General features: G+C 35.3%; 3 protein-coding genes and 2 non-coding genes across 8 annotated transcripts; 3 read left to right on the top strand and 2 right to left on the bottom strand.

The window, feature by feature from the left end:
- Positions 1–328: 328 nt before the first annotated feature.
- AT5G55060 (Rab3 GTPase-activating protein catalytic subunit) lies at positions 329–5,225 on the bottom strand. Of its 3 annotated transcripts, NM_124888.4 has the most exons (14): positions 4,794–5,225; positions 4,444–4,484; positions 3,831–4,031; positions 3,602–3,699; positions 3,186–3,379; positions 2,907–3,088; positions 2,383–2,718; positions 2,231–2,295; positions 1,942–1,990; positions 1,698–1,833; positions 1,509–1,593; positions 1,347–1,416; positions 1,034–1,174; positions 329–862 (listed from the first exon to the last, which is right to left on the bottom strand). In NM_124888.4, the coding sequence occupies exons 1-14, from the start codon at positions 4,894–4,896 to the stop codon at positions 575–577; spliced, it is 1,989 nt and encodes a 662-aa protein (NP_200317.2). In that variant the 5' UTR covers positions 4,897–5,225; the 3' UTR covers positions 329–574. The 3 variants fall into 3 exon arrangements, with proteins under 3 accessions (NP_200317.2, NP_001318800.1, NP_001190541.1); NM_001345104.1 differs by having other exon boundaries at positions 4,444–5,225; NM_001203612.1 differs by lacking the exon at positions 4,444–4,484 and having other exon boundaries at positions 398–862; positions 4,794–5,008.
- Positions 5,226–6,401: 1,176 nt separating this feature from the next.
- Positions 6,402–6,474, top strand: AT5G55055. The gene has a single exon. It is a non-coding gene; the product is annotated as a tRNA-Phe (tRNA).
- Positions 6,475–6,585: 111 nt separating this feature from the next.
- Positions 6,586–9,349, bottom strand: AT5G55050 (GDSL-like Lipase/Acylhydrolase superfamily protein). Its single transcript, NM_124887.5, has 5 exons — positions 8,957–9,349; positions 8,525–8,670; positions 7,959–8,189; positions 7,624–7,879; positions 6,586–7,457 (listed from the first exon to the last, which is right to left on the bottom strand). Exons 1-5 carry the CDS (start codon positions 9,228–9,230, stop codon positions 7,234–7,236), a joined length of 1,131 nt encoding a protein of 376 aa, NP_200316.1. The 5' UTR covers positions 9,231–9,349; the 3' UTR covers positions 6,586–7,233.
- Positions 8,231–8,303, top strand: AT5G55045. The gene has a single exon. It is a non-coding gene; the product is annotated as a tRNA-Phe (tRNA).
- Positions 9,350–14,896: 5,547 nt separating the features above from the next.
- Positions 14,897–20,035, top strand: AT5G55040 (DNA-binding bromodomain-containing protein). 2 transcript variants are annotated; one of them, NM_001125966.2, is made up of 10 exons: positions 14,897–15,763; positions 16,188–16,212; positions 16,312–16,393; positions 16,490–16,535; positions 16,634–16,732; positions 16,942–17,010; positions 17,111–17,441; positions 17,553–17,698; positions 17,788–19,437; positions 19,517–20,035. In NM_001125966.2, exons 1-9 carry the CDS (start codon positions 15,272–15,274, stop codon positions 19,246–19,248), a joined length of 2,751 nt encoding a protein of 916 aa, NP_001119438.1. In that variant the 5' UTR covers positions 14,897–15,271; the 3' UTR covers positions 19,249–19,437; positions 19,517–20,035. The 2 variants fall into 2 exon arrangements, with proteins under 2 accessions (NP_001119438.1, NP_200315.2); NM_124886.3 differs by having other exon boundaries at positions 17,788–20,035.
- The last annotated feature ends 16 nt before the right edge of the window (positions 20,036–20,051 follow it).

The raw sequence follows: 20,051 nt of genomic DNA, 5'->3' as shown, positions 1-20,051 counted from the left end.
ATCAAACAACAACCTAAACATTAGGAAAAGTTTATTGTGGGAAAGTAACCAACTCTAGAGAGTTTTGATTTTTCTTATGTATATCTTGTGTAGAAACCTTAAGGTGCAAATGGTTGCATATGGATGAAAAATTTGAGTTGAAAAAAGAAATGAATAAAATTCAGTTCATTTCTCTGCAAAATAGGAGATGAACAAGTTGAGAAAAAATTCTTTATAATTAATTCATTTTTTCAACTTTTTAGGTTGAATCATTTTTCCAACTTATTTATCTTAAATGGTAAAAAATTGGTTTGAATGTTCATTCAACTCTTTCAACTTCTTAATTTTAGGCAACCATCTAAAACAGCATCTCAGAAATCTAATAATTTACACAAATGTTCTAAAAGCTTTTACACATCTTATTCATTTCCATTTATTTGCATTTCACCATACCTTCAGAAATGTTTTAAATAAGATAACTTTACAGTTACCAACCAATTGATCAACTTAACAACCTAAAACCCCAGAAGAAGAATACAAAAAACTGAGAAATGACTTAAAAGCAGATGAAACAAATCAAATAAATAATATGGATTCAGACAAGCGTCACATTTTCAGGTCTAGGAGGTCTCTTTGAAAACAGAGACGACTTGCCATCAAAAAGACTAGAGAATGATTGGCGTGGGCTAGGTTCGGTGCTTTTCTGTTCAGTTTCTGATGGAACTCTTGTCTGCTTTCTTTCTTTACTACCACGAAAGATGAAACCTAGCCGCTTAAACCGCCGTTTCGTTTCGCTGCCACTTGATGGCGACTCCTCTGTTTGTTTCATTGATCTCAAAACTTCTTCTGGACGTAATAACATTGTTTCCACGGTCTCGTATACCTATTATGACCAAATAAATGCAATTAGGATGTATGATTAGTGAGCATAATGTTCATATCCACATGGCCTTACTTTGGCATCTGATAAAACATTCTTAACTCTATTAAAGTGATAGATTTCCAAGCATGTAGATACGTTTTTGAATCTGTGCAAAGCTCTCTAGTAAAGTACCTGGCATAGATCATCAAGCTTATCGGTCCATGCGCCCCCCTGACAAATAGCGACTACATAATCCTTGCATTCAAAGAAAAGCTTTGACAAGTCATCGTTTGTAGCTAAAACTGGCTCCACCATCACAAACCCCAGGGAAACCTGAAATATTTTTAACCAATCCAATCGTCAAAGTGCTATTTACAGCTAAAACCTTAACTGTGTAACCAATGACATCCATTTAACGTAGCGCAAGTGAGAGAATTTGAGATTGACCTTACAGATAGAAAGCTTCACAAAAAGAAAAATACGCAATTTGTTGGGAAAAACTTACTAGCGAAGTAAACAGCTGCTCAAAAAGTTCAGCAGCTGGAATGTCTTCCAAATAATTCAAGATTCCTTCTCTGTATAAGTTAAATGAGAAATGGACAAGATCTCCATGAGTGATCAAATACAGATTTCACTACGTTTAAGAGGACATGCTATTGAAACTTACACAGCTAAATCTTCATCAAAGAGAGGTGCTTGTTTAACAGCAGGGAGTGGTTTAGCTGTTTCCCACAGCTCACGCCATAAATTACCTAATAATATTTTTTTTAAAACGTTGGTAAGACCAGTTGAGAATACGACTTGAAATATTACAGTAATGGTTTAACAACATAGAGAAACTGAGAAATGGTCACACCTTCTTTCTGCATCCGGGTACTTAATTGACCTCGAACGGGTGAAGAGTCATCTCCAGACATGTTACCATTTTCAGTCCAGTCTGGTGGCGAGTGCCATCTCACAAAATCTTCCAAAATACAGCCAGGATTTGCTGCCTAATACAGAGGTACAGATCTTATCAATTTCATATCAGCTACAATTTCTTTCCTTACATGAGTGCTTATATACCAAACAGTAATAAGATTATTCATTAAGATGATCACCTTGAAAGCCTGCATGTCAGACAAGAGTTGAGAACATCCAGCCCCCATGCTGAACCATAAGAAAGACAATAATCCAATCTATCAAGATAATTGGATGTCTGAATAACGAAACGGAATTATATATTATTCAGCCAGATAATACGTCTATTATTTCAATCTAACTGACTGTTACTGGTCTTTCAATCACCAACTCAGAATTCATTAGCAGATTGGTTCACTTTCAATCACCAGAATCGCTGTGGAGTGTAAATTTTATATCAAACTACAACAAATAAAAGATGGCACTGACCTCCCTGTCCGAAGTACTAATTCCTCTGTTTCTCTAATAAGATCTTCCGTCAACAGCGGACCTTCCTACAAGGATATAAACACTAAGACTTCAGAGATAGAAAAGGTAGCTACAGTTTTAGTGTTTTATTAACTATGACGGAAGTTACGAACCTGTGTTATTGGGGAATACACAGGTTCACCAGTTTCCAACATTGTTAAGTTCTCAACTTGGTTATAAACGCCCAAACGGAGTATAAGTTCCCCGGAGTTACTTTTAGCATACAAAAGAGAACCCATTGATTCTGAAACGTCTGACTTTTCATTGGCAGAACTGGCTTGCCTCATTACCGCATCTAATGCTTCGGAAGCAGCTACGTTGCGGGCTTTCCTGGCAAGACAACAGTTTATAACCTGTAACCATTGGTGCAGTAGGCAACTTTTCAAATCTGGATTATTGTCCAGAGGTATCCATGGTATGTGTTTCTCTTCGTTCCAAAATCTCCTCAACTGCACATGCAGATTATTTGAGTGAAATTATGAAAAAGGCTTCAATATTTCACATTTTGTTGTAGTAACTTCTCAAATGACATTCACCAACAGAGTTGAACTATCCACTAATCCTAATTCACGAGTTAATTACACTAAAAAGGTGAAGAAGGAGATTTTAAATCCAAAATTTGCAACACAAAACTTACTTCTTCAACCACCCTGCACCAGAACAAAGCCATTCTCCTGGGTGTTGTAAAACTTCCAATTACTTCAGCTAGCTTAACAACAAAACTACTAGGGGGAGCAGCATGAAGATCTTTTGCAAAAGATGATCTGTTGGTCGGAGACTCCAAATCAGAGACAATCTTTCTGCTGAGAAAGCCACTATCTGTAAAAAAAAATATGCCAAAGTTGTGGGAAGATAAATAGCTATAACTGGAATACAGGTTGATGAAGAAAAATTTCTTCGTCTAAGGCAAACCTACCAACATTAAACAAGGCATTTATTAGAGACACAAGTTTATCCTCATCTCCTGAATCAAAACCAAGCTTATCCTCTTTTTCACCAAGAACCAGTGATTTCACCGCAGAGAGGCTCAAGCCTCCCCTCTCCCTCACTGGTGATGAACTTCCAGATGATGCAACAAAGTCTTTCACATTCTTAGCCCTTTTTCCTGCTCTGAAAAAACAAAGTTAGAAAAAAAAAAATGAGAAAGCGGAGAGGAACATTATGAAATGCTTTAGCCAGAGAATAAGGTGAACACATATACTTCAGCCTCATGGATTACTACAGATTCAAACCTACTAACTAAATCTTTCAAAAACTTTTTCGCCAGAAACTACATGAAAAAGAAGTAAGGAAAGATCTGAAGTGTGGTAAACGTTATGTATCAAGACTCACTCGATTGCTACAGCCAGCTGCTTCACAACGGATGCCAGAGGAATGCTGTTCGCATCAACCGCATTTAGAGATTCTACCATGCAGCCGACATCAGATGCCTAGAAATTGTTCAAAGATAATCATATAAACACGGAGAAGCAACTAAAGTCTTGACCACAGGCAAATAAAATCCTTTGACAATGCCCGTAGCAACAAACACCGATCCGAAAAGATGGACCATTGATGATACCTTGGCTTCTTGTTCTTGCTTTGCTTTAAGAATATAAAAATTCTCGTCATAGAAAGGGGCAGCCATGGCTGAATCCTCAACCTTGTCTTGATCTTCAACTTCTTTCCTCCCAATTCTCAAGTTTTTCAGTTTATTTTGCCACTCTTGCTTTTTCCTAATATGTGCAGTTCTCCACCCCTGAGTCTTCACTTCATTCTCCTCCTGTTCCCAGCATTGCCAATTAGCGTAAACCAAAAAAAACATCCCTATAGTCAACACTCACAACACACTTCATCATGAAACTTCAAAAGCTCAACGAAATGCTGAATATTGTCCAACACCTATAACACTGTACAGCTCTTTGACAGTCTCTATAATGGATCAAGTAAACTTCTTTTTTCTTCTCATCATCCACAAAAACACATACATATGTTCTGCAATTTTGGTGAGCAAGAAAGTGACTAGCTTACTACTTCTCAATACCAAAAGGCAAATCCTTTAAATTGTATAATCTTCACATCATTGATATTACTCTATTTCTATTCATTTTCCCCAGAATTTTTTTCTATCGAATCTATTGATTCCATTGCTCAAGAATGATTCCACAATTGTGTTTTCTATGCAAAGAAGCTACCTGAGAGTCATTCACATTCCTCGTCGATTGCTTCTCCTCCTCTCCAACAAAATTCCAATTTAAAAAAGAAAAAAAATCAATAAAACATCACCAAATAGATTTGAATTTTGACTCCAGAAACAAAGAGAAACAACAGAAATAGATTTGAATTTGACAAGAGAGAAGAACCCAAATATAGAATTCGAATTAATCCACAACAACAGATACAATCAGAGGTCGAGCGATAAGCATCTATTCATCAGTCAAATTTTAGTAAATGAGAAAATTTGGAAGAACAAAAAAAACAAAATTAAGTCAATATTGAAGCGGAAGCTACGGGAATGGAGAGATAAGAGGAAATAGAATAAAACCTCGATCAGATTTGAGATCAGTGAAGACGCGCTCCGCTTTAGCCGCGGCGGAATTGAAGGCGGTTCTAGCTTTAGAGACCAAGGACGGCGGCGCCGTCTCCATTATCGTGCGCACCTGTACGTTGCCCAAGTTAATCTTTTGTCAACGACACGGCATTGAAAGCTTGAGGAAATTGAGAAGACGAGGAAGAAGAAGAAGAAGAAGAAGAAGAAGAAGAGATCAAGCAGACGAATTTACGAAGACAATTGTCAAATTTTAAATTATTTGTTTCCTAGATTTATTAGTACTACTAATAAAAATAAGATAGAGTAATGTTTTTGCAATATTCGTTTTATGGTATGGAATTTAATATGGAGAAGAAATTGATTGATAAATTCCGGATAGTTAGTTGCCTTGGGTTAAGCCATTTTTTGATAAAATCTTATCTTTTGTATATATATATATATACATAATTCGTTTTTTCTTCTATGATTCAACAAATCGAATTTTATAAAGTTGGAGGATATAGAAACTTACATAGTATTCCATAGATATTCTACAAGTTTTAGTTGTTGTGTTCTTGTCAATTTATATAATTTTGTAAATGTTGAAATGGTCCAAACTTTTTTCAGTGGAAATTCAACATTTGGGTAAAGTTGCATGTTTTATTATAGTTTTTGGTTTAACGAGTAAAGAAAGTAGTATGTTTTATAACCTGCTTTGGTAGGACTGATTCCAATTTCAGACTTTTTAGTGTAACTTGTAATTGTAACTAAACGTTGCTATCATCTAGAGATGTTTGTGAAGAGTGATGAGCCGGTCCAACCGTAATCAACCAGGTTTTTGACTAGCATCGTTTTGACTTTTCCAGTTTTAAAGGTCAACATTGTTAAGTGGGTTTTCAAGTGACTTTGGATCTTTGATTGTCTTTTTCGAAGCATAGAAAAAAACTAATGTATGTGACTCGGACCATGATATGGCTGTGATGGCTTGTTCCACACGTTTTTTCAACCACTACACTATAAGTCTATAACTAGTACTTGTAGTACTACCAACACTATTTGTAGATCAATCATGGTTTTAACTTTCTTTATAAAGGTTCCATGACTGGGTCTATGAAACCATCATTGTTACTCCGATTAGGAACGTTTCTAGATTTTTGAGGACCGTGGACGACTTCAGAGAGACGTAGCTCTTTCCAAAAAGGAAAAAAAATCATCAAATAATAAATTGTAACATAAAAATCTAATGAGGAAAAATAACAACTAAAATATTGATGAACATATCATAAAGTTTTATAACGTCGCTTTTTTCTTAATGTTCATGTAATGTCTGTCTTTTTGTGAATATATATAGATCTTATGAATTAAACTTGTAATGAAAATATGTGGAAGAAAGTCAGACCATCGTTAGGTTAATTGGTTCGGTCTTATACTCGTATCTTGCGGCCATATGCTATGCTCTATTCTGATTTGTCAAAATCTGAAAGCTGCCTAATGCGTAATGCCTATAACCACCGTAAAACAAATATTTGATTATGAGCTTGTTGGTCTAAGCTGATTAATAGTGTTTAGGGAATTGCTTGTATTTGAGTAATTAATTGAACGTTAAGAAACATTTAATAAGTTGCGGGGATAGCTCAGTTGGGAGAGCGTCAGACTGAAGATCTGAAGGTCGCGTGTTCGATCCACGCTCACCGCATTTTCAAATCTTTTTATTCAGTTTCATTCGATCAGTTTTTGAATGGTTTGTGAAAGTCAATCTATATATTCCCGAAAACACTCAAGAGTCAATCCTATTACGCTCGTAAAATAAATTCAAAGTCTCGATCATAGAAAAATATTTAATGACATTTAGTCATACATTCAATCGTTTAATGACACTTAATAATATCCCAAGTCTCAATACTATGTTCAGTCACATAGTTCATAGTAACAATAAATTGTGATCAGTACGTATAAGTTTTCACCACCAAACTACTTTTACCACACACACACAAAAAATATACATACTTTACTGGCTTGCAAGTCAAGATATCGAAATATCATATTATCATGACCCATCGTGGCCTTACATCCCCCGCACACTCACAGGCGCACACTACCAATTTTAATTCAGAGAAGAAGAAAAAAAACAAAATTAAGTTGTGGTGATAACTAAACCTTTGAAGACGTACACTTATAGCTATACCGGAACAAACCAAGGAAGAGCAACAGGTTGAGGAACAGTATCGCAAGAAAGCAGACCGGTTTAGGGAATTTGGTTTAGAATATGTCATTAAATTTAACTAAACCGGTAAAACTTAGAAAAACTAGTAAACTAAAAAAAATAAGAAACTTATATATTTCATTGGTAACAAATTTAGTAACGTATACTTGATTACAAATCAAGTTTCCAAATCCCATTTGTCTACTTGATTATGTACTCTTCCCAAAAAAACGAAGCCGTGTGTATTATTGATCATGTAGAGACCAACTGAGTAAGAGTTATAGGAGATGAGTAATGTGTATCATCAGTCAACATAAGATCGACGATGGTCCGAGCAGCAGCTTCAGTGGGATGGCCATAGCGATCCCAAAAAAGATGTTTGGTTCTGTCTGAACATAACTTCGCCAAAGGCAGACAAGGAAGGTCTGCGTTCAATTCCCCATTTCCACAACACGCAGATGTAACGTCAGCAAAACCTGAAATCAGAAAAACACGTCAGCGATTTTGTTTTTTCTATATTAGGATTACACGCGTTGGCTCGATATTAACCACTTTTTCTATATCACGACTTATGTTTGGAACGTGGATCATGCGGTGATAAGCAAATTTTAATAACCAAAAAGATAAATATTCTCAACGTACCGTAACGGGCAGGGTTGGAAATAATGTCATGTAAGGACTTGTAGTTATCAAAGTAAGTGTAAGTTATTGAGCCTTGTAATTCTTGTTTGAGTTGTTGCAGCATCTTTACTAGAGCTTCGTTGTACAAAGAGCACCACATGTTTGCCCCTTCGTCACATTCATGGAGTGTCGAGTTCTTCGCTCTTTTTCCCGGTGTGCAACCAATTTGTGCTACCCCGATGATAAGGAATCTACGCGCTCCACTATCGTGAATTCTCTGTTGATACAATTGCTCAAATAAGTTTCATCAACTTATAAAGATATATAACTATATAAGAAGACAAATTTTTGTTTACCTTCAATTGCTCTTTGAGTTTATCAGCCATTAATTGTGTATATTGTTGAGGATTGCTCTGGCGTCGGAGTTTGAACGATCCAAAGTAATCGAAAAGATCGTTACTTCCTATGACAACAGTGAATAGAGATTTGGATAGGTGAAGCTGTGCTGCGGATGGTTCAAGTTTCATGACTTCTTCATGAATAGAGAGCCAATTGTTGACTTGCTTGGATAAAGGAATAGCTTGTCCCTGCCAGATAAATAAAACCATTAACAAATGTAGAACAAGTTGCGGGGATAGCTCAGTTGGGAGAGCGTCAGACTGAAGATCTGAAGGTCGCGTGTTCGATCCACGCTCACCGCATTGTTCTCCTATTTTATTTTTATTTTTTTATTTTCTGTTTTAAAATCAATAAATAAATATTCGCTGATGATAATGAAGAACATGAATTCTTCGGCCCAACTTTCGGTTCGCAATTAAAGCTGACCATCGCATCAATACTCTATTTTCATTCTTTTTTCAGATTTTTTAATATATCATGGAAGGGAATATATAATTTAATTATTTATCTAGAAAAAACTCACAAGTTTTTGGTCGGAACTGTTGAAGATTCCGGCTCCACCGGAAGCAAAATTCACACCAGTCACGGCGGCAGATTTTCTCTTCTCCCTTTTTAGTAAGCCTCTAAGTGAGAGATAGGGAGGTGGTAACGGTAAACCAAATTTCTCAGCTAATAGAACAAAAACACAAAATTAAATTTCGTCTGAAATGTATTACAAACATTGACGTCCACAACTAATTTTATTGTTAGAACTACGTGTAATATTATCTCTTAAAATTACTATTTTTTCAATTAGTGTATATATGAGTGAAAATATTTAATTTTTAATGGCCAGCATGTTACGCTATCTAAATCAAACCAATCGTGGCCTGCCATAACATAACACCAACACTAATAGTTTCATTTCATACAGAAAAAATATGACACCGGAGACTAATAATTAATAAAAACTCACCGATAGCATCGGCGGCGTTCTTGCCGTTACAGAATCTTCCGGTAGGTTTCTTGTTCGGAAAATCGACGCCGTTATGTGGATAATTAGCTTTAGATATTGAAATTGGTAAGTAATTATTGTTGCCGGCATCAACTAACGAATCTCCGAACACGTATAATCCTGGAATCGAAGCTAATTTCCCGGTTGCAGCTTCTAAACCGGGAAATGAATCGAACCGGAGTAAACCAAGAAAGAGGAGAAAAATAGTGAGGAACGGAGTGTTGTTCGTCGGCATGTTTTTGTTTTTCCGGCGAACTTTTCGAATGCTCCGAGGCTCTTGGAGTTTGTAAGAGAGATGTAAAGTTAGTGTGGTTTATATAGAGAGAAGAAATGTGAATTTGACGTTATAAGTATGAAAATAATTTTTAAAAAGAATAAAGACTGATAATGTGAAAAGAGGAAAATATATAAATGAAGTCTATAGGCAGATTCTTTTGTTGTCATTGTCAGACAGATCATGATTCATGTTACTAGTAGTACTATGGTTTTTCCTGCGACTGTTATGGCAATTTCAATTTTGTTACAGTGTCTTTTCCTTGTGAAGAAATTTGTAGCACCGTTAGATTTGAACCATTTTTGTATTTCTAATGAACTCAAAAAATAAAATATAGAAACGAAACAAAGGGAAAACCAAAAGAGTAGAGAGTTTCTACACTATTTATTGTAGTGTTTATTTAAATTTATTTAGGTAAGTAAATATAGAAACTTATATAGTTCTACTAGTTATAATTAAAATTCCTTCCGTTTCAAATTCTTATTAGGGTTTCTTCATTATTTTTGTGCTTTTTCTTAAGGTATATAGGGTTGTTCGAGTACTCATAAAATAATTATTTCCTTCCGTTTCAAACTGATTAATGTATTGAAAAGTTTCACAAATTTATAAATTTTCACTTAAGTTTTTTCATGGTTCACCTCTACCATTCCCTATTTAAAATACCAAATAACAATTCATATAGATAATTTTGTTATTGTAACTTTCTTTTTGATGTGTCATGTGTGTGAAAACTCAAAAGATTTAGTAATTGGAAACCGAAAGAGTAATTTATAATATAAACTATTTTAACTGGTAAAGTGTAATTTACTGCATTATCCAACATGCATAATTAGTAATTATATCATGCGAATTATCACCATGTAGTCATATAAAAGTTGGATTTTGGACAAGTTTTTTAAAAAGTGAAGATTGGGGTTTGATCCGAAATGTAATCATCTCAGTTATTTTATTTTGCAAACAAGTCAAACTTAGCTTTTAGATTATTATTTTTTATCATTCCAAGCTGTATAATAAAAATAATATTGTTTGGATGTTCTTTCTTGCACTAAAGTTGTGATGTGCACCACTAAAACTTCCATCGTATGTATTTTAGCCCATGCAATCCTCTTCCTTTCCATTATCTTTATATTTATATTATATACCATTTTTGGATATTTTATTCAACTTATTATTGTGTGTTGATTGAATGATAGAGAGATACGAGTCAAACAGAATCGACGAGGAACGCGTTTAACGAGTGATAATAATTACATAAAACTAAAATATGTGAGACAAAACAACCGGTTAAGTTTGGTCGGTTAGAATGATTCTAGGGGATTAGATTATAAACTTGGATGTTTAGAATTTGATTATAAAACTTGGATGAGTCGGGCTTTTTAATTGTCAGATCAGTAAAGGAAGAAGAAATGATTTGTCACTTCATGAACAAAAATGTCATTATAAACGCGTGTTTTCCCATTGTCTAATTTGTATGATGTGTTTTGCGTTGAGTTTTGAAAAATATTTTTGGAAAGTGACGTAGTTAATTTTTAAGTCAATTTATAACTGATGTTAGAGTTGAAAAAGTGGAGGTTAAATTCTATCCATGATGAAATTGGGCCAACATCACCATATAATAATTAATAAGCTAAAAATTACAAGTAGATCAATGTACAAACACATACAATTAAGAAGTTGACCAAATGATTAACTCTTATACCATAAACAAAAAAAAACAGAAGTGCAATATAAACAAGTTATTGCAAATTGTAGGCCCATAATTTTGGGGATTTATGTCTGTTACAATGTGAAGCAAACTTTTAGTTTAACTAGAATATTGTAGAATTGAATGAAGTCTCTTTAATAGTTGTAGGTGGTCACTGTCAGTTTGTAACCGTGTCAACTAGGCTGATGATCCCCACTATGCAGAATTCCAGAAATTGCGAGAGAAAGACCGTAAATAAAGAAATTAAATCGTTGCATTCACATAAATAAGAACAAAATAAACAGAAATCGTTCATACATATCCCATATCGATAAGATATGTAGTATCAAGATACTTAATTAAAAAAAATAAAAGTTACATAATCGGATAAGTCAATACTATTGCAATTTACAAATATATGTTAGTTTAATATTTTTCTCTTAGAATCTATATATACATTTTTGCAGTTATTTTGTGAAATAAATTCTGTAGTTGGGACTTATTTACAATGGCTGCCACTGAATTTTAATGTTTGTTTTTAATAATTAAAAAAAACATCTTCGAAATAAATATTTGACATTTAACAATCTTTCCTAAAACTCTCCACATTAGTTACTAAAATAAAACTTCCAAAATATTTACTATCATTTAATTACTTCAAAATTATCATTTTTGATATTGATTTTCTCCATGATTATAACAATTCGATTATAATCATCAAACCGCAGAGATATTTGATAGCATTTAATTACTACAAAATTACAAAATATTTAGACAATAATTCATAAACATATCATAAATAAGATTAACATTAATAAAAGAAATGGTTTTTTTATGGGACGGGTTGGCGGGACGGGTTTGGCAAGATGTTACTTAATAACAATTGTAAATTACAAAATAAAAATATTTTATAGATAGATACAATTTACAAACTTTTATGTACCGCGGATTAAAATCTAGTAAGTATATATTTGTAGAGTCGAGAATGACTTTTGTGATATTTTATGTCAACGACTTTGCTATATATTTTATTTCCACAAGTTTACACTTTGAGAGAATCATTTTTCTAAAATTCCAATAACGAATATCCAGCTAGAGGATTTTACTTGTTCGAGCTGGTTATACTTTCGACTTTCGAGTACTGTTTATTTTTTCGTGTACGCACTAGGATTGTGCAACAACAAATACACGCTGTATCAAACTATCATTCAGCAGTTTTGTCTTTTACCATCTAAAGTAGCACCTTCTTACGTAACTCATAAAGAGTGTTTCATCGATTTTTTGATTAATTTTGGATATTATGTATAAATTTTAAGTTAGCCCAACAAGTGTGAAATTTAAGTCATATTAAGTTTTAAGGGAAAACAAAATATTTTGCAACCAAATCGAAAGGTTTCATTATGTTTCGTAAGGTTTGGAATTAAGCTAGTTTGATGTCGGTATAATCTAGCAAAATGCCAAAACATACCACGCTTTAGGAAAATTTGCAAATACCTACAAATTTTATTTGTCATTGTTCGAATGACTTTTATTCATTTCTATACGGGTATAAATAAGATCAGAAGACTAAATTTAAAATTTGTATATTAGGACACTTTGACCTAAACTAACTCCTAAAATATATTGTAGAGATAGAAGAACACTACACGTTTGGGGGCATTGTCTATATAAAATACTAGTATTAATTAACAAAACTACCAATTATTGTGTAAGTCTCTTTGCAACCAAGTACGTATACTCTACCAATTATTACGTCTATACATGCACACACAAATTATATGCAAACAACTACGGCCTACCTGTAATTTTAGTATCTAATAGTGATTAATCTAGCGGACACCGGCACTAATCAATACATTAACGAATCAGAGTATTAATTAACGGATCGATATATACTATAAACAAATGAGATTCAGATAAGGTGGTACCTTGGGAAATAGATTCACCGTAAAATGTGGGATTGTCGACGACGAAACATTTCATATCGGTTAGTTTACAAAGATGACGATTACTTTATCTATTACGTTTATACTTTATACGTTGAATTTTTGATTAATGATTGATCTGGTATACATGCAACCAACGTATGAAATTATAAATCTTTTGATTGTTGCCGCCAATCACCATTATCATCAGATTATACTTGCTCCATTAATATTTTTTTCTTTTCTAGAATGCTTTAGCTAAAACAACAAGATTATAAAATTAACCATTTATTTATGCATTTCCTATATAATAATATAGTTCAACCAAACAAAATACTGGAATCATATAAATAGTTTCGAAATATAAAAAATAATAGATCAGATAAACATTTTGAAAAACTATCAAACAGATTTAAACAAAAAAAAACACCAATAAAACATCTCTGTGTTACTGCGCTGGTTTTTAAGATTATCTCTCAAGCTTTGACTTATAATATCGTTATAATAGTTTTTTTTTTCATAATGTTACCAAACAGTAACATATCTTTGCATAATGTTATAAGTCCATGTTGCATGTAATACCGATTATAGTTTGGATTATGGTTGAGTTAGGGTGTTGGGTCATTTTCATCGTGGGCTTTTTTTTCTTTTTCTTTCTTGTCCTCAGATTAAAGCTTGAGAGATAATCTTCAAAACCAGCCCAGAAAGAAAACAAATTCATCAAATATTAGGTAAGCTTGTTATGTTATATATCAACCATAAATAACTTGTTACGATTAAAAGTTGACTTTCATGATTTGTAAAAACTCAAATGTAAGCATTATAGCTATTCAGCTCAACATTATTTTCCCGTTAAAAACGATGTCTTACATTGAAATAGATTTAAAAGGTTTAAATTTAGACATTCATTACATGATTTTTTTTTGGTCAAATAACATTTGAAAATAGGTGGTCAGAAAATAATCTTCAAAAGGTTGAAAAACAAGAAAAACAAATTTCAAGTGTTCGTTCATTTACATCAAAATTTGGTCAAAATTGGTGATATGTAATAAATAGTGTTTGTTGAAGGTCAGAACTCCCAGAGGTAACGCATACTGTTCTGATGATTGTGAGGCCCGTTAGTGTCATATTTCTTCTAAATCGTTCGATTCTCTCGATGTTATGTGATTGGACGGCTTGGATTTAATTTAAATTACAGTCACAAGTTCTCTTATGATAAGCGAATATGGCAAATTCAGCCGTTTAGGATTTAGTTTTGGCTTTGACTTATTAAAACTAATTTCAGCCTCTCTTTTTTTTGTGCAATACTAATTTCAGTAATTTATTAAGATTAACAGTAAGAAATTAAAACTCCCCAAATTCAAATATAATTATATTTTGATTATTTTCATACCATTATAGCAATTCGTCGTCTATGAACTTCTCATGCATATTGGGAGAATATTTTTCTAGTGAAAGTGGTTAGGCTGTACATTTTGTCAAAAAGGATGGGACAAAAAAAGATGATACTTTTGACATAGGCGTCGTGTCAAATTTGTGCTCGCAAATTCGCATCACTCCAAGTTGTTCATTCTCTCTTAACTCTTAAGCATTAATTCTCTTCCTTTCGTTAATTTTTTTTTACAAAAGTCTACCACTAATTATCGATCAATAATAATAATATAAGATAAAATATTTCCTTTACAAATTTTATGAAAATAAATTGCTATATATTACTCTACTTACTTTCACAAATTGCTATATTTTGTTTAGATATACACATTTTGTATTGTTCATTTCATTGTAAAGTATATTTTGTGGTGAGGAAAAAGAGCAAACCATTTTCCGACACCAATTAAACGATCATAGTCAGAAACATTGATGAAAATTCAGATGTTGTACTTCAACATAATGTTTCATTTTTAAAACGTGTTTATACATTTTGGGTAAGTTTAAAACACAAATACATGATCTTACTCGTGCATTTAATTACAGTAATTTTGTAATTATAACACTTGTGAAATACCTTAAACACAAGTGCCTAGTGTAAAGCGCGTGAGTAACGTGTCTAAGCTTCAATAAGAAATTGATGACGTGGAAATACAATTAATAAAAAAATAACAAAATTAAGTAAGCCGGGCAACGGGTAGTAGTAGCTAACGTCGTCTAATTGACGGCGTTTACCATCGCGCAGGTTTTTTTTGAATACATCAAATTATATCCGAACCTAAGGTTCAGACTTAGCTTCGGTTGACCAAAAGTTTCTTCATTTTCTTCCTTTCTCTCTCCTACCCGGAAAAAAATAGAAAGTTGCAGAGAGAGAGAGAGAGACCTTAGCTGTATAGAGAGAGAAAGGGATTGGGTGTTGTGCACTGAGTTCGATAGAGAAGAAGAAGAAGAAGAAGAAGAAGAAGATGAGTCAGATCGCGAGACGACGGAGGAAAGGTCGTCCGTCGAAGGCAGATCTGGCGGCGCGGCGTAGTAGTTCATCTCCGCGTGAATCGGGATATGAGCTCCGGCGAGGTCAAAGGCAGCGAAATGTGAGGTATAACTTCGATTTCGACGATTACTTCGACGAGGAGGAAGAGGATGAGGTTGAAGAGGAGAAGAAGAGACAGAAGAAGCTGAAACAAGTTCTTAAGCTGAACCAGAGCCGTGCTAGAGCTGACCCTCCTGTTAAGAGTCGAGCGCGTGTGAGACACGCGTCTGATTATGAAGAAGAAGACGAAGAAGATGATGAAGCAGAGGAGGAGGAGGAAGAAGTAAGTGAGAAGAGGCAAGTCAAGAAGAGGAAACTTAACCGTCAAGACGAAGAAGAGGAAGAGGAAGAAGAGAAGGATTACGATGTGGAAGAGGAGGAAGAAGAAGAAGAAGGTCACGCTGATTCTGAGGAAGAGGATGATAAGGTACTGTACGGAAACCCTAGAAAGTGATGAACTTTATCAGTGTCTCTGTCTCTCTGTGTGTGTGGTTCTTTGGTGGCAATGAGAGTGTTGGGGAATTGGGAGATAATATAAACTGTCGGGGTCAACTGTCAAAAAAACTAACTTATGTTGTCTCTCTCTCTCACTCACTCACTCTCTCTCTTCCCACAGAATCTGATCACACTTCCCACCTTTCTCTCTCCATTACCATTACCCTCATCTTTATTTACTCTTTCTCTCTCTCTCTAATGTGTGTTGTTGTTGTCTCACACTATCTCTGTCAATCACTTCTGTCTTTTGTTTGTTTGGCATTGGCTTTTGATTCAGTTACATCTTTGAGGTTACTGATTTTGATTCAGTTACATTTTTGAGGTTTCTGATATGAGTTCTCTTGTGAATTTGTCAGGAAAGGAAGAGGAGGAGCGCTTCTGGTATGTTGCATTTTCTGTGTTACTTTGTGTTTAGAGCTTTGATTATCATGACTAATCTCATCTCTCAGTCTGCTTTGGTTGTCGTTCTTGTTGTATTAGGGAATCAGTGTGATCATTCTTCAGAAACAACACCTATCCTTGACAAGAAGTCTTTGGAGTTGATTCTTGACAAACTTCAAAAGTACACAACTGAAATTCCTTTTCTTTCTCTCTTGTGTGTGATTGCGTGATCACATTGTTTAGCTTATCTTACTTGGAGTCTTTGTTTTGCAAACAGGAAAGACATCTATGGTGTGTATGCAGAACCTGTTGATCCTGAAGAGGTAATGGTGGATTTCCTGGAGTTATCTCTGACCAATCTGTTCCGAAATTAGAGTTTTAAGCTGTTTTATTTGATTTTTCTTTGGGATTGTATTTGCAGCTTCCTGATTATCATGATATGATAGAGCATCCCATGGATTTTTCCACAGTGAGGAAGAAGCTTGCGAATGGATCATATTCTACGTTGGAAGAGCTCGAGGTGGGTGATAAGTTTGTTACTCAAGTTTACATGGAGAGCTTTTACATGATGAACTGATTTTGTAGCTTTTCAGGATATGGCTTCTCTGTAGAATAATGGGTTGTGATAATAGAACTGCTCTAGTGTATTTGCTAGGATCATGTATAATCTATACCGTTGCTTGACTTCCTTTACTAACCTGGTTTTGGAACTGTATTTCTTGAATGCAGAGCGATGTCTTATTGATTTGCTCAAATGCAATGCAATACAATTCCTCAGACACTGTCTACTATAAACAGGTAAATCATGTTTTTATATTCTCACCAATTTTCTTTCTTTGCTAATTAGGGTTTACTTTTCTGTCTGCCGGTATTTTAAACTCCTTTTTTTTCCTATTAGGCAAGGACTATTCAGGAAATGGGAAAGCGGAAGTTCGAGAAGGCAAGGCTTAAGATTAAACGAGCTGAAAAAGAGCTTAAAACAGATGAAAAGGTGAAACCTGACAGCTCTGTGAAGAAGCAAGTGAGACAGCCATTCAGTCGAAATGGTCTAGAGGCCGTTGGTTCTGATTTCTCATCTGGGGCGAACCTTGCTAGTGGAGGAGCTTCTCAAAACGAGCCGGTTTCAACTCAAATCGGCGGACATGAAAAGCACAGCTACACGGATGTGCTTTTTGAGGGCAACACATCATTAGTAGACAGTCTGGAGAAAGCAGAAGACTTATCATCTGGTATGAGGGAAACACATACTTCAATTAGTTGTAGATGCTAAGAGTAATGGCTCTTTTTTTCCACCTCTTCTCTTTTTCTGATATATTTTCATATTGTTTCACTTTTCCTAGGGAAGGGTCTCTTTGGTAAGTGTGGGAGGAAGCTGTCGGTTGTTGAGGAAGACCGCCGTGCAACCTATGAAGATTCTGATCAGCAGGGCGATAGATCGGAGTCCATATTCACAACATTTGAGAGTGAAATCAAGCAGTTTGTTGCTGTAAGTGATAATTATTATGCCCAAAGTTTCATTGTCATTTTATGATTGCGCTTAACCTTCTTGACTAAATATTTTTCCCGTATCATCAGGTAGGGCTTCATGCAGAACATGCGTATGGTAGGAGCCTTGCACGTTTTGCTGCAACTCTTGGACCCGTTGCATGGAAAATAGCTTCTCAGCGAATCGAGCAAGCACTACCTGCAGACTTTAAGTTTGGCCGGGGATGGGTTGGAGAATACGAGCCGCTTCCTACACCAGTACTTCTATTTGAAACCTGCACACCTAAAGAACCACCTAAAAAAGCATCTGTGTTTTCAAAGCGGAAATCAAATGCTGCAACAAAGACGAATGAGACACTGTTTAAGACTCCTCTGCCTGCAAAGGAACAACAGGGTAGCCGACCAGTTCGAGATGGAAACCATGCATTCCCATTTCCAGCATCTATTGGGGCTTTGTCAGAAGGGAGTCCCTCTTTTGTTGCTACTCAGGTAGGAAACCTAAAATCTATGAGCCAGCATGAATATCGAAATCCTTCTCAGCTAGATTTTGTCAAGCCTCAAAATAGGATTCCTCAGCAAGTAGAACTGAATTTACCCCCACCAGCAGAACAAACCAATTCCGGTTCTGGCTGTGTTTTGGAAAACCAAAGCTTTGGAAAATCAGATACGGTGGCATCATACAGGTCATCAAGTGACATGATGAGGAACATGAGTTCTACAGATTCTGAACATTACAAGCACCAGATGACTACTAACGGGATCTTCCCTGGTGGATTGAGGAATGGCAAAGTCTCTCCCGGTGTGAACAACAGAATGTTTGATCTATCTACTGATTTTGCTAATCAAATGAGTCGCACAGCAACAAGTTCACAGCAACCAATGAGACAACAGAGTCAAAGCCACGAGGAACAAGCACAGATAATGAGAAACTTCAATGAGAGGGCTAGAACACAGCACAACTCCACTTATAATCATCCTAAAGCTGATGCTCCACCGAAGATTTCGTCACCACAATCCGCAAGAAGTGAAGATTCAGGCAATGCTTCTGTAGCAGCAGCACGAGCATGGATGTCGATAGGAGCTGGAGGGAATAATAAACAAACATTTGAAAATGCTAGTAATCCGAAGAGCAGCCAGATTTCTGCGGAGTCCTTGTATAATCCATCAAGAGAACATTTTCACCAACAAGCTTTCAAACCGAGAGATGCTGAAGAGACACAGTTCCATCCTCAAAGGAATGGTTTCCCTTTCCAGACATTTGTGCACCAACCTGTTCACGGGATGATGAACGGAGGATACCAACCATTTCAAAACAACCGACCAATTGTTTTCCCTCAGATGGCTGCCCCAACTTCTGATTTCTCAAGATTCCATGTCCAGTCTCAATGGCGAGGAGGCATTACTCCACAAGTCCAGTTGAAGCAGAGACAAGAGAATTTCAATCTCCCACCAGATTTGAACATCGGAGTTCATTCGCCTGATTCTCCTGCAAAACAATCTTCTGGTGTTCGTGTCGATTCCCAACAGCCTGATTTGGCGCTACAGCTCTAAAGAAACAGCCATGAAGAACAAGCCCAACAATTTCAAGGAGAAACTTGACTCCTGTCCCAAGCAAATGTTATTGCCACAGCTTTTTCTTTTTTTCTGTGCTCATCACTACATCAGGCGATAACGCGGGCTAGATATGTAATCGCTGTGGGAGAAAATGGAAAGAAACACAAGACCAAGTTGTTGAACCAGGTGAGTCTACATGTGAATCAAAAATCTTTACCTAGGCTTCTTTATTTTTTTGATGTGGTTAGTTTATTTCGAGGTTCAGGCTGGTTTAGAGTCATCATCAGTCATCAGTATAGTTGGTCTAAGAGTTGAATTTGGAGAATGCTTATTGATATCGACACCGTGGTTAGCTAACGATGTTCCTAACGTAGATGTTCAATCAAACCAATCAAGTTCTTGATTCACCTGATTCCCTGAAGTCTTTGGTCTTCCTACACTTCTCTATTTGTTCTATATATAATATACGAATTAGTATTATAACATTTGGTAATCATATGACCATAGTAAAAGGTTGTTTGGCCGAGTCTTCAAGTTATGGCACACACAAGTGGCTCGCGTCATTTGCTTTGAAAGAAGGAAAGGTCACAACAAGTGTTTGTGTGTTTGGTCAAAGATAAGAAAGGACTCCATAAGGCATTTATGATAAATGGGACAAAAGAGCATTTTGCCACTAATCAATTTGATTCCTCGTGCACCTCAATGTTTGAAACGCCAAGTAACATGATTTTAGGAAGAGTACAAAACATTTATTCACAAATCAATCTCATGCTTGAATCTTGGGTTGAAATTGAAACTTT

Source organism: Arabidopsis thaliana, chromosome 5 (assembly GCF_000001735.4).
Source record: "Arabidopsis thaliana chromosome 5, partial sequence".
Classification (NCBI taxonomy): domain Eukaryota; kingdom Viridiplantae; phylum Streptophyta; class Magnoliopsida; order Brassicales; family Brassicaceae; genus Arabidopsis; species Arabidopsis thaliana.
This window is presented reverse-complemented; position numbering and strand designations above follow the sequence as displayed.

Excerpts from the sequence above, each read along its gene's own strand:
- AT5G55060 (NM_124888.4), bottom strand. The coding sequence starts at position 4,896 with ATGGAGACGGCGCCGCCGTCCTTGGTCTCTAAAGCTAGAACCGCCTTC. Across the intron at positions 3,089-3,185 it reads AAATGCCTTGTTTAATGTTG|ATAGTGGCTTTCTCAGCAGA; the intron begins GTAGGTTTGCCT and ends TTTTTTTTACAG. Across the intron at positions 1,834-1,941 it reads CTGACATGCAGGCTTTCAAG|GCAGCAAATCCTGGCTGTAT; the intron begins GTGATCATCTTA and ends CCTCTGTATTAG.
- AT5G55050 (NM_124887.5), bottom strand. The coding sequence starts at position 9,230 with ATGCCGACGAACAACACTCCGTTCCTCACTATTTTTCTCCTCTTTCTT. Across the intron at positions 8,671-8,956 it reads GAACGCCGCCGATGCTATCG|CTGAGAAATTTGGTTTACCG; the intron begins GTGAGTTTTTAT and ends TTGTTCTATTAG. Across the intron at positions 7,458-7,623 it reads TTCCAACCCTGCCCGTTACG|GTTTTGCTGACGTTACATCT; the intron begins GTACGTTGAGAA and ends TTCTGATTTCAG.
- AT5G55040 (NM_001125966.2), top strand. The coding sequence starts at position 15,272 with ATGAGTCAGATCGCGAGACGACGGAGGAAAGGTCGTCCGTCGAAGGCA. Across the intron at positions 17,011-17,110 it reads ACACTGTCTACTATAAACAG|GCAAGGACTATTCAGGAAAT; the intron begins GTAAATCATGTT and ends TTTTCCTATTAG. Across the intron at positions 17,442-17,552 it reads AGCAGAAGACTTATCATCTG|GGAAGGGTCTCTTTGGTAAG; the intron begins GTATGAGGGAAA and ends CACTTTTCCTAG.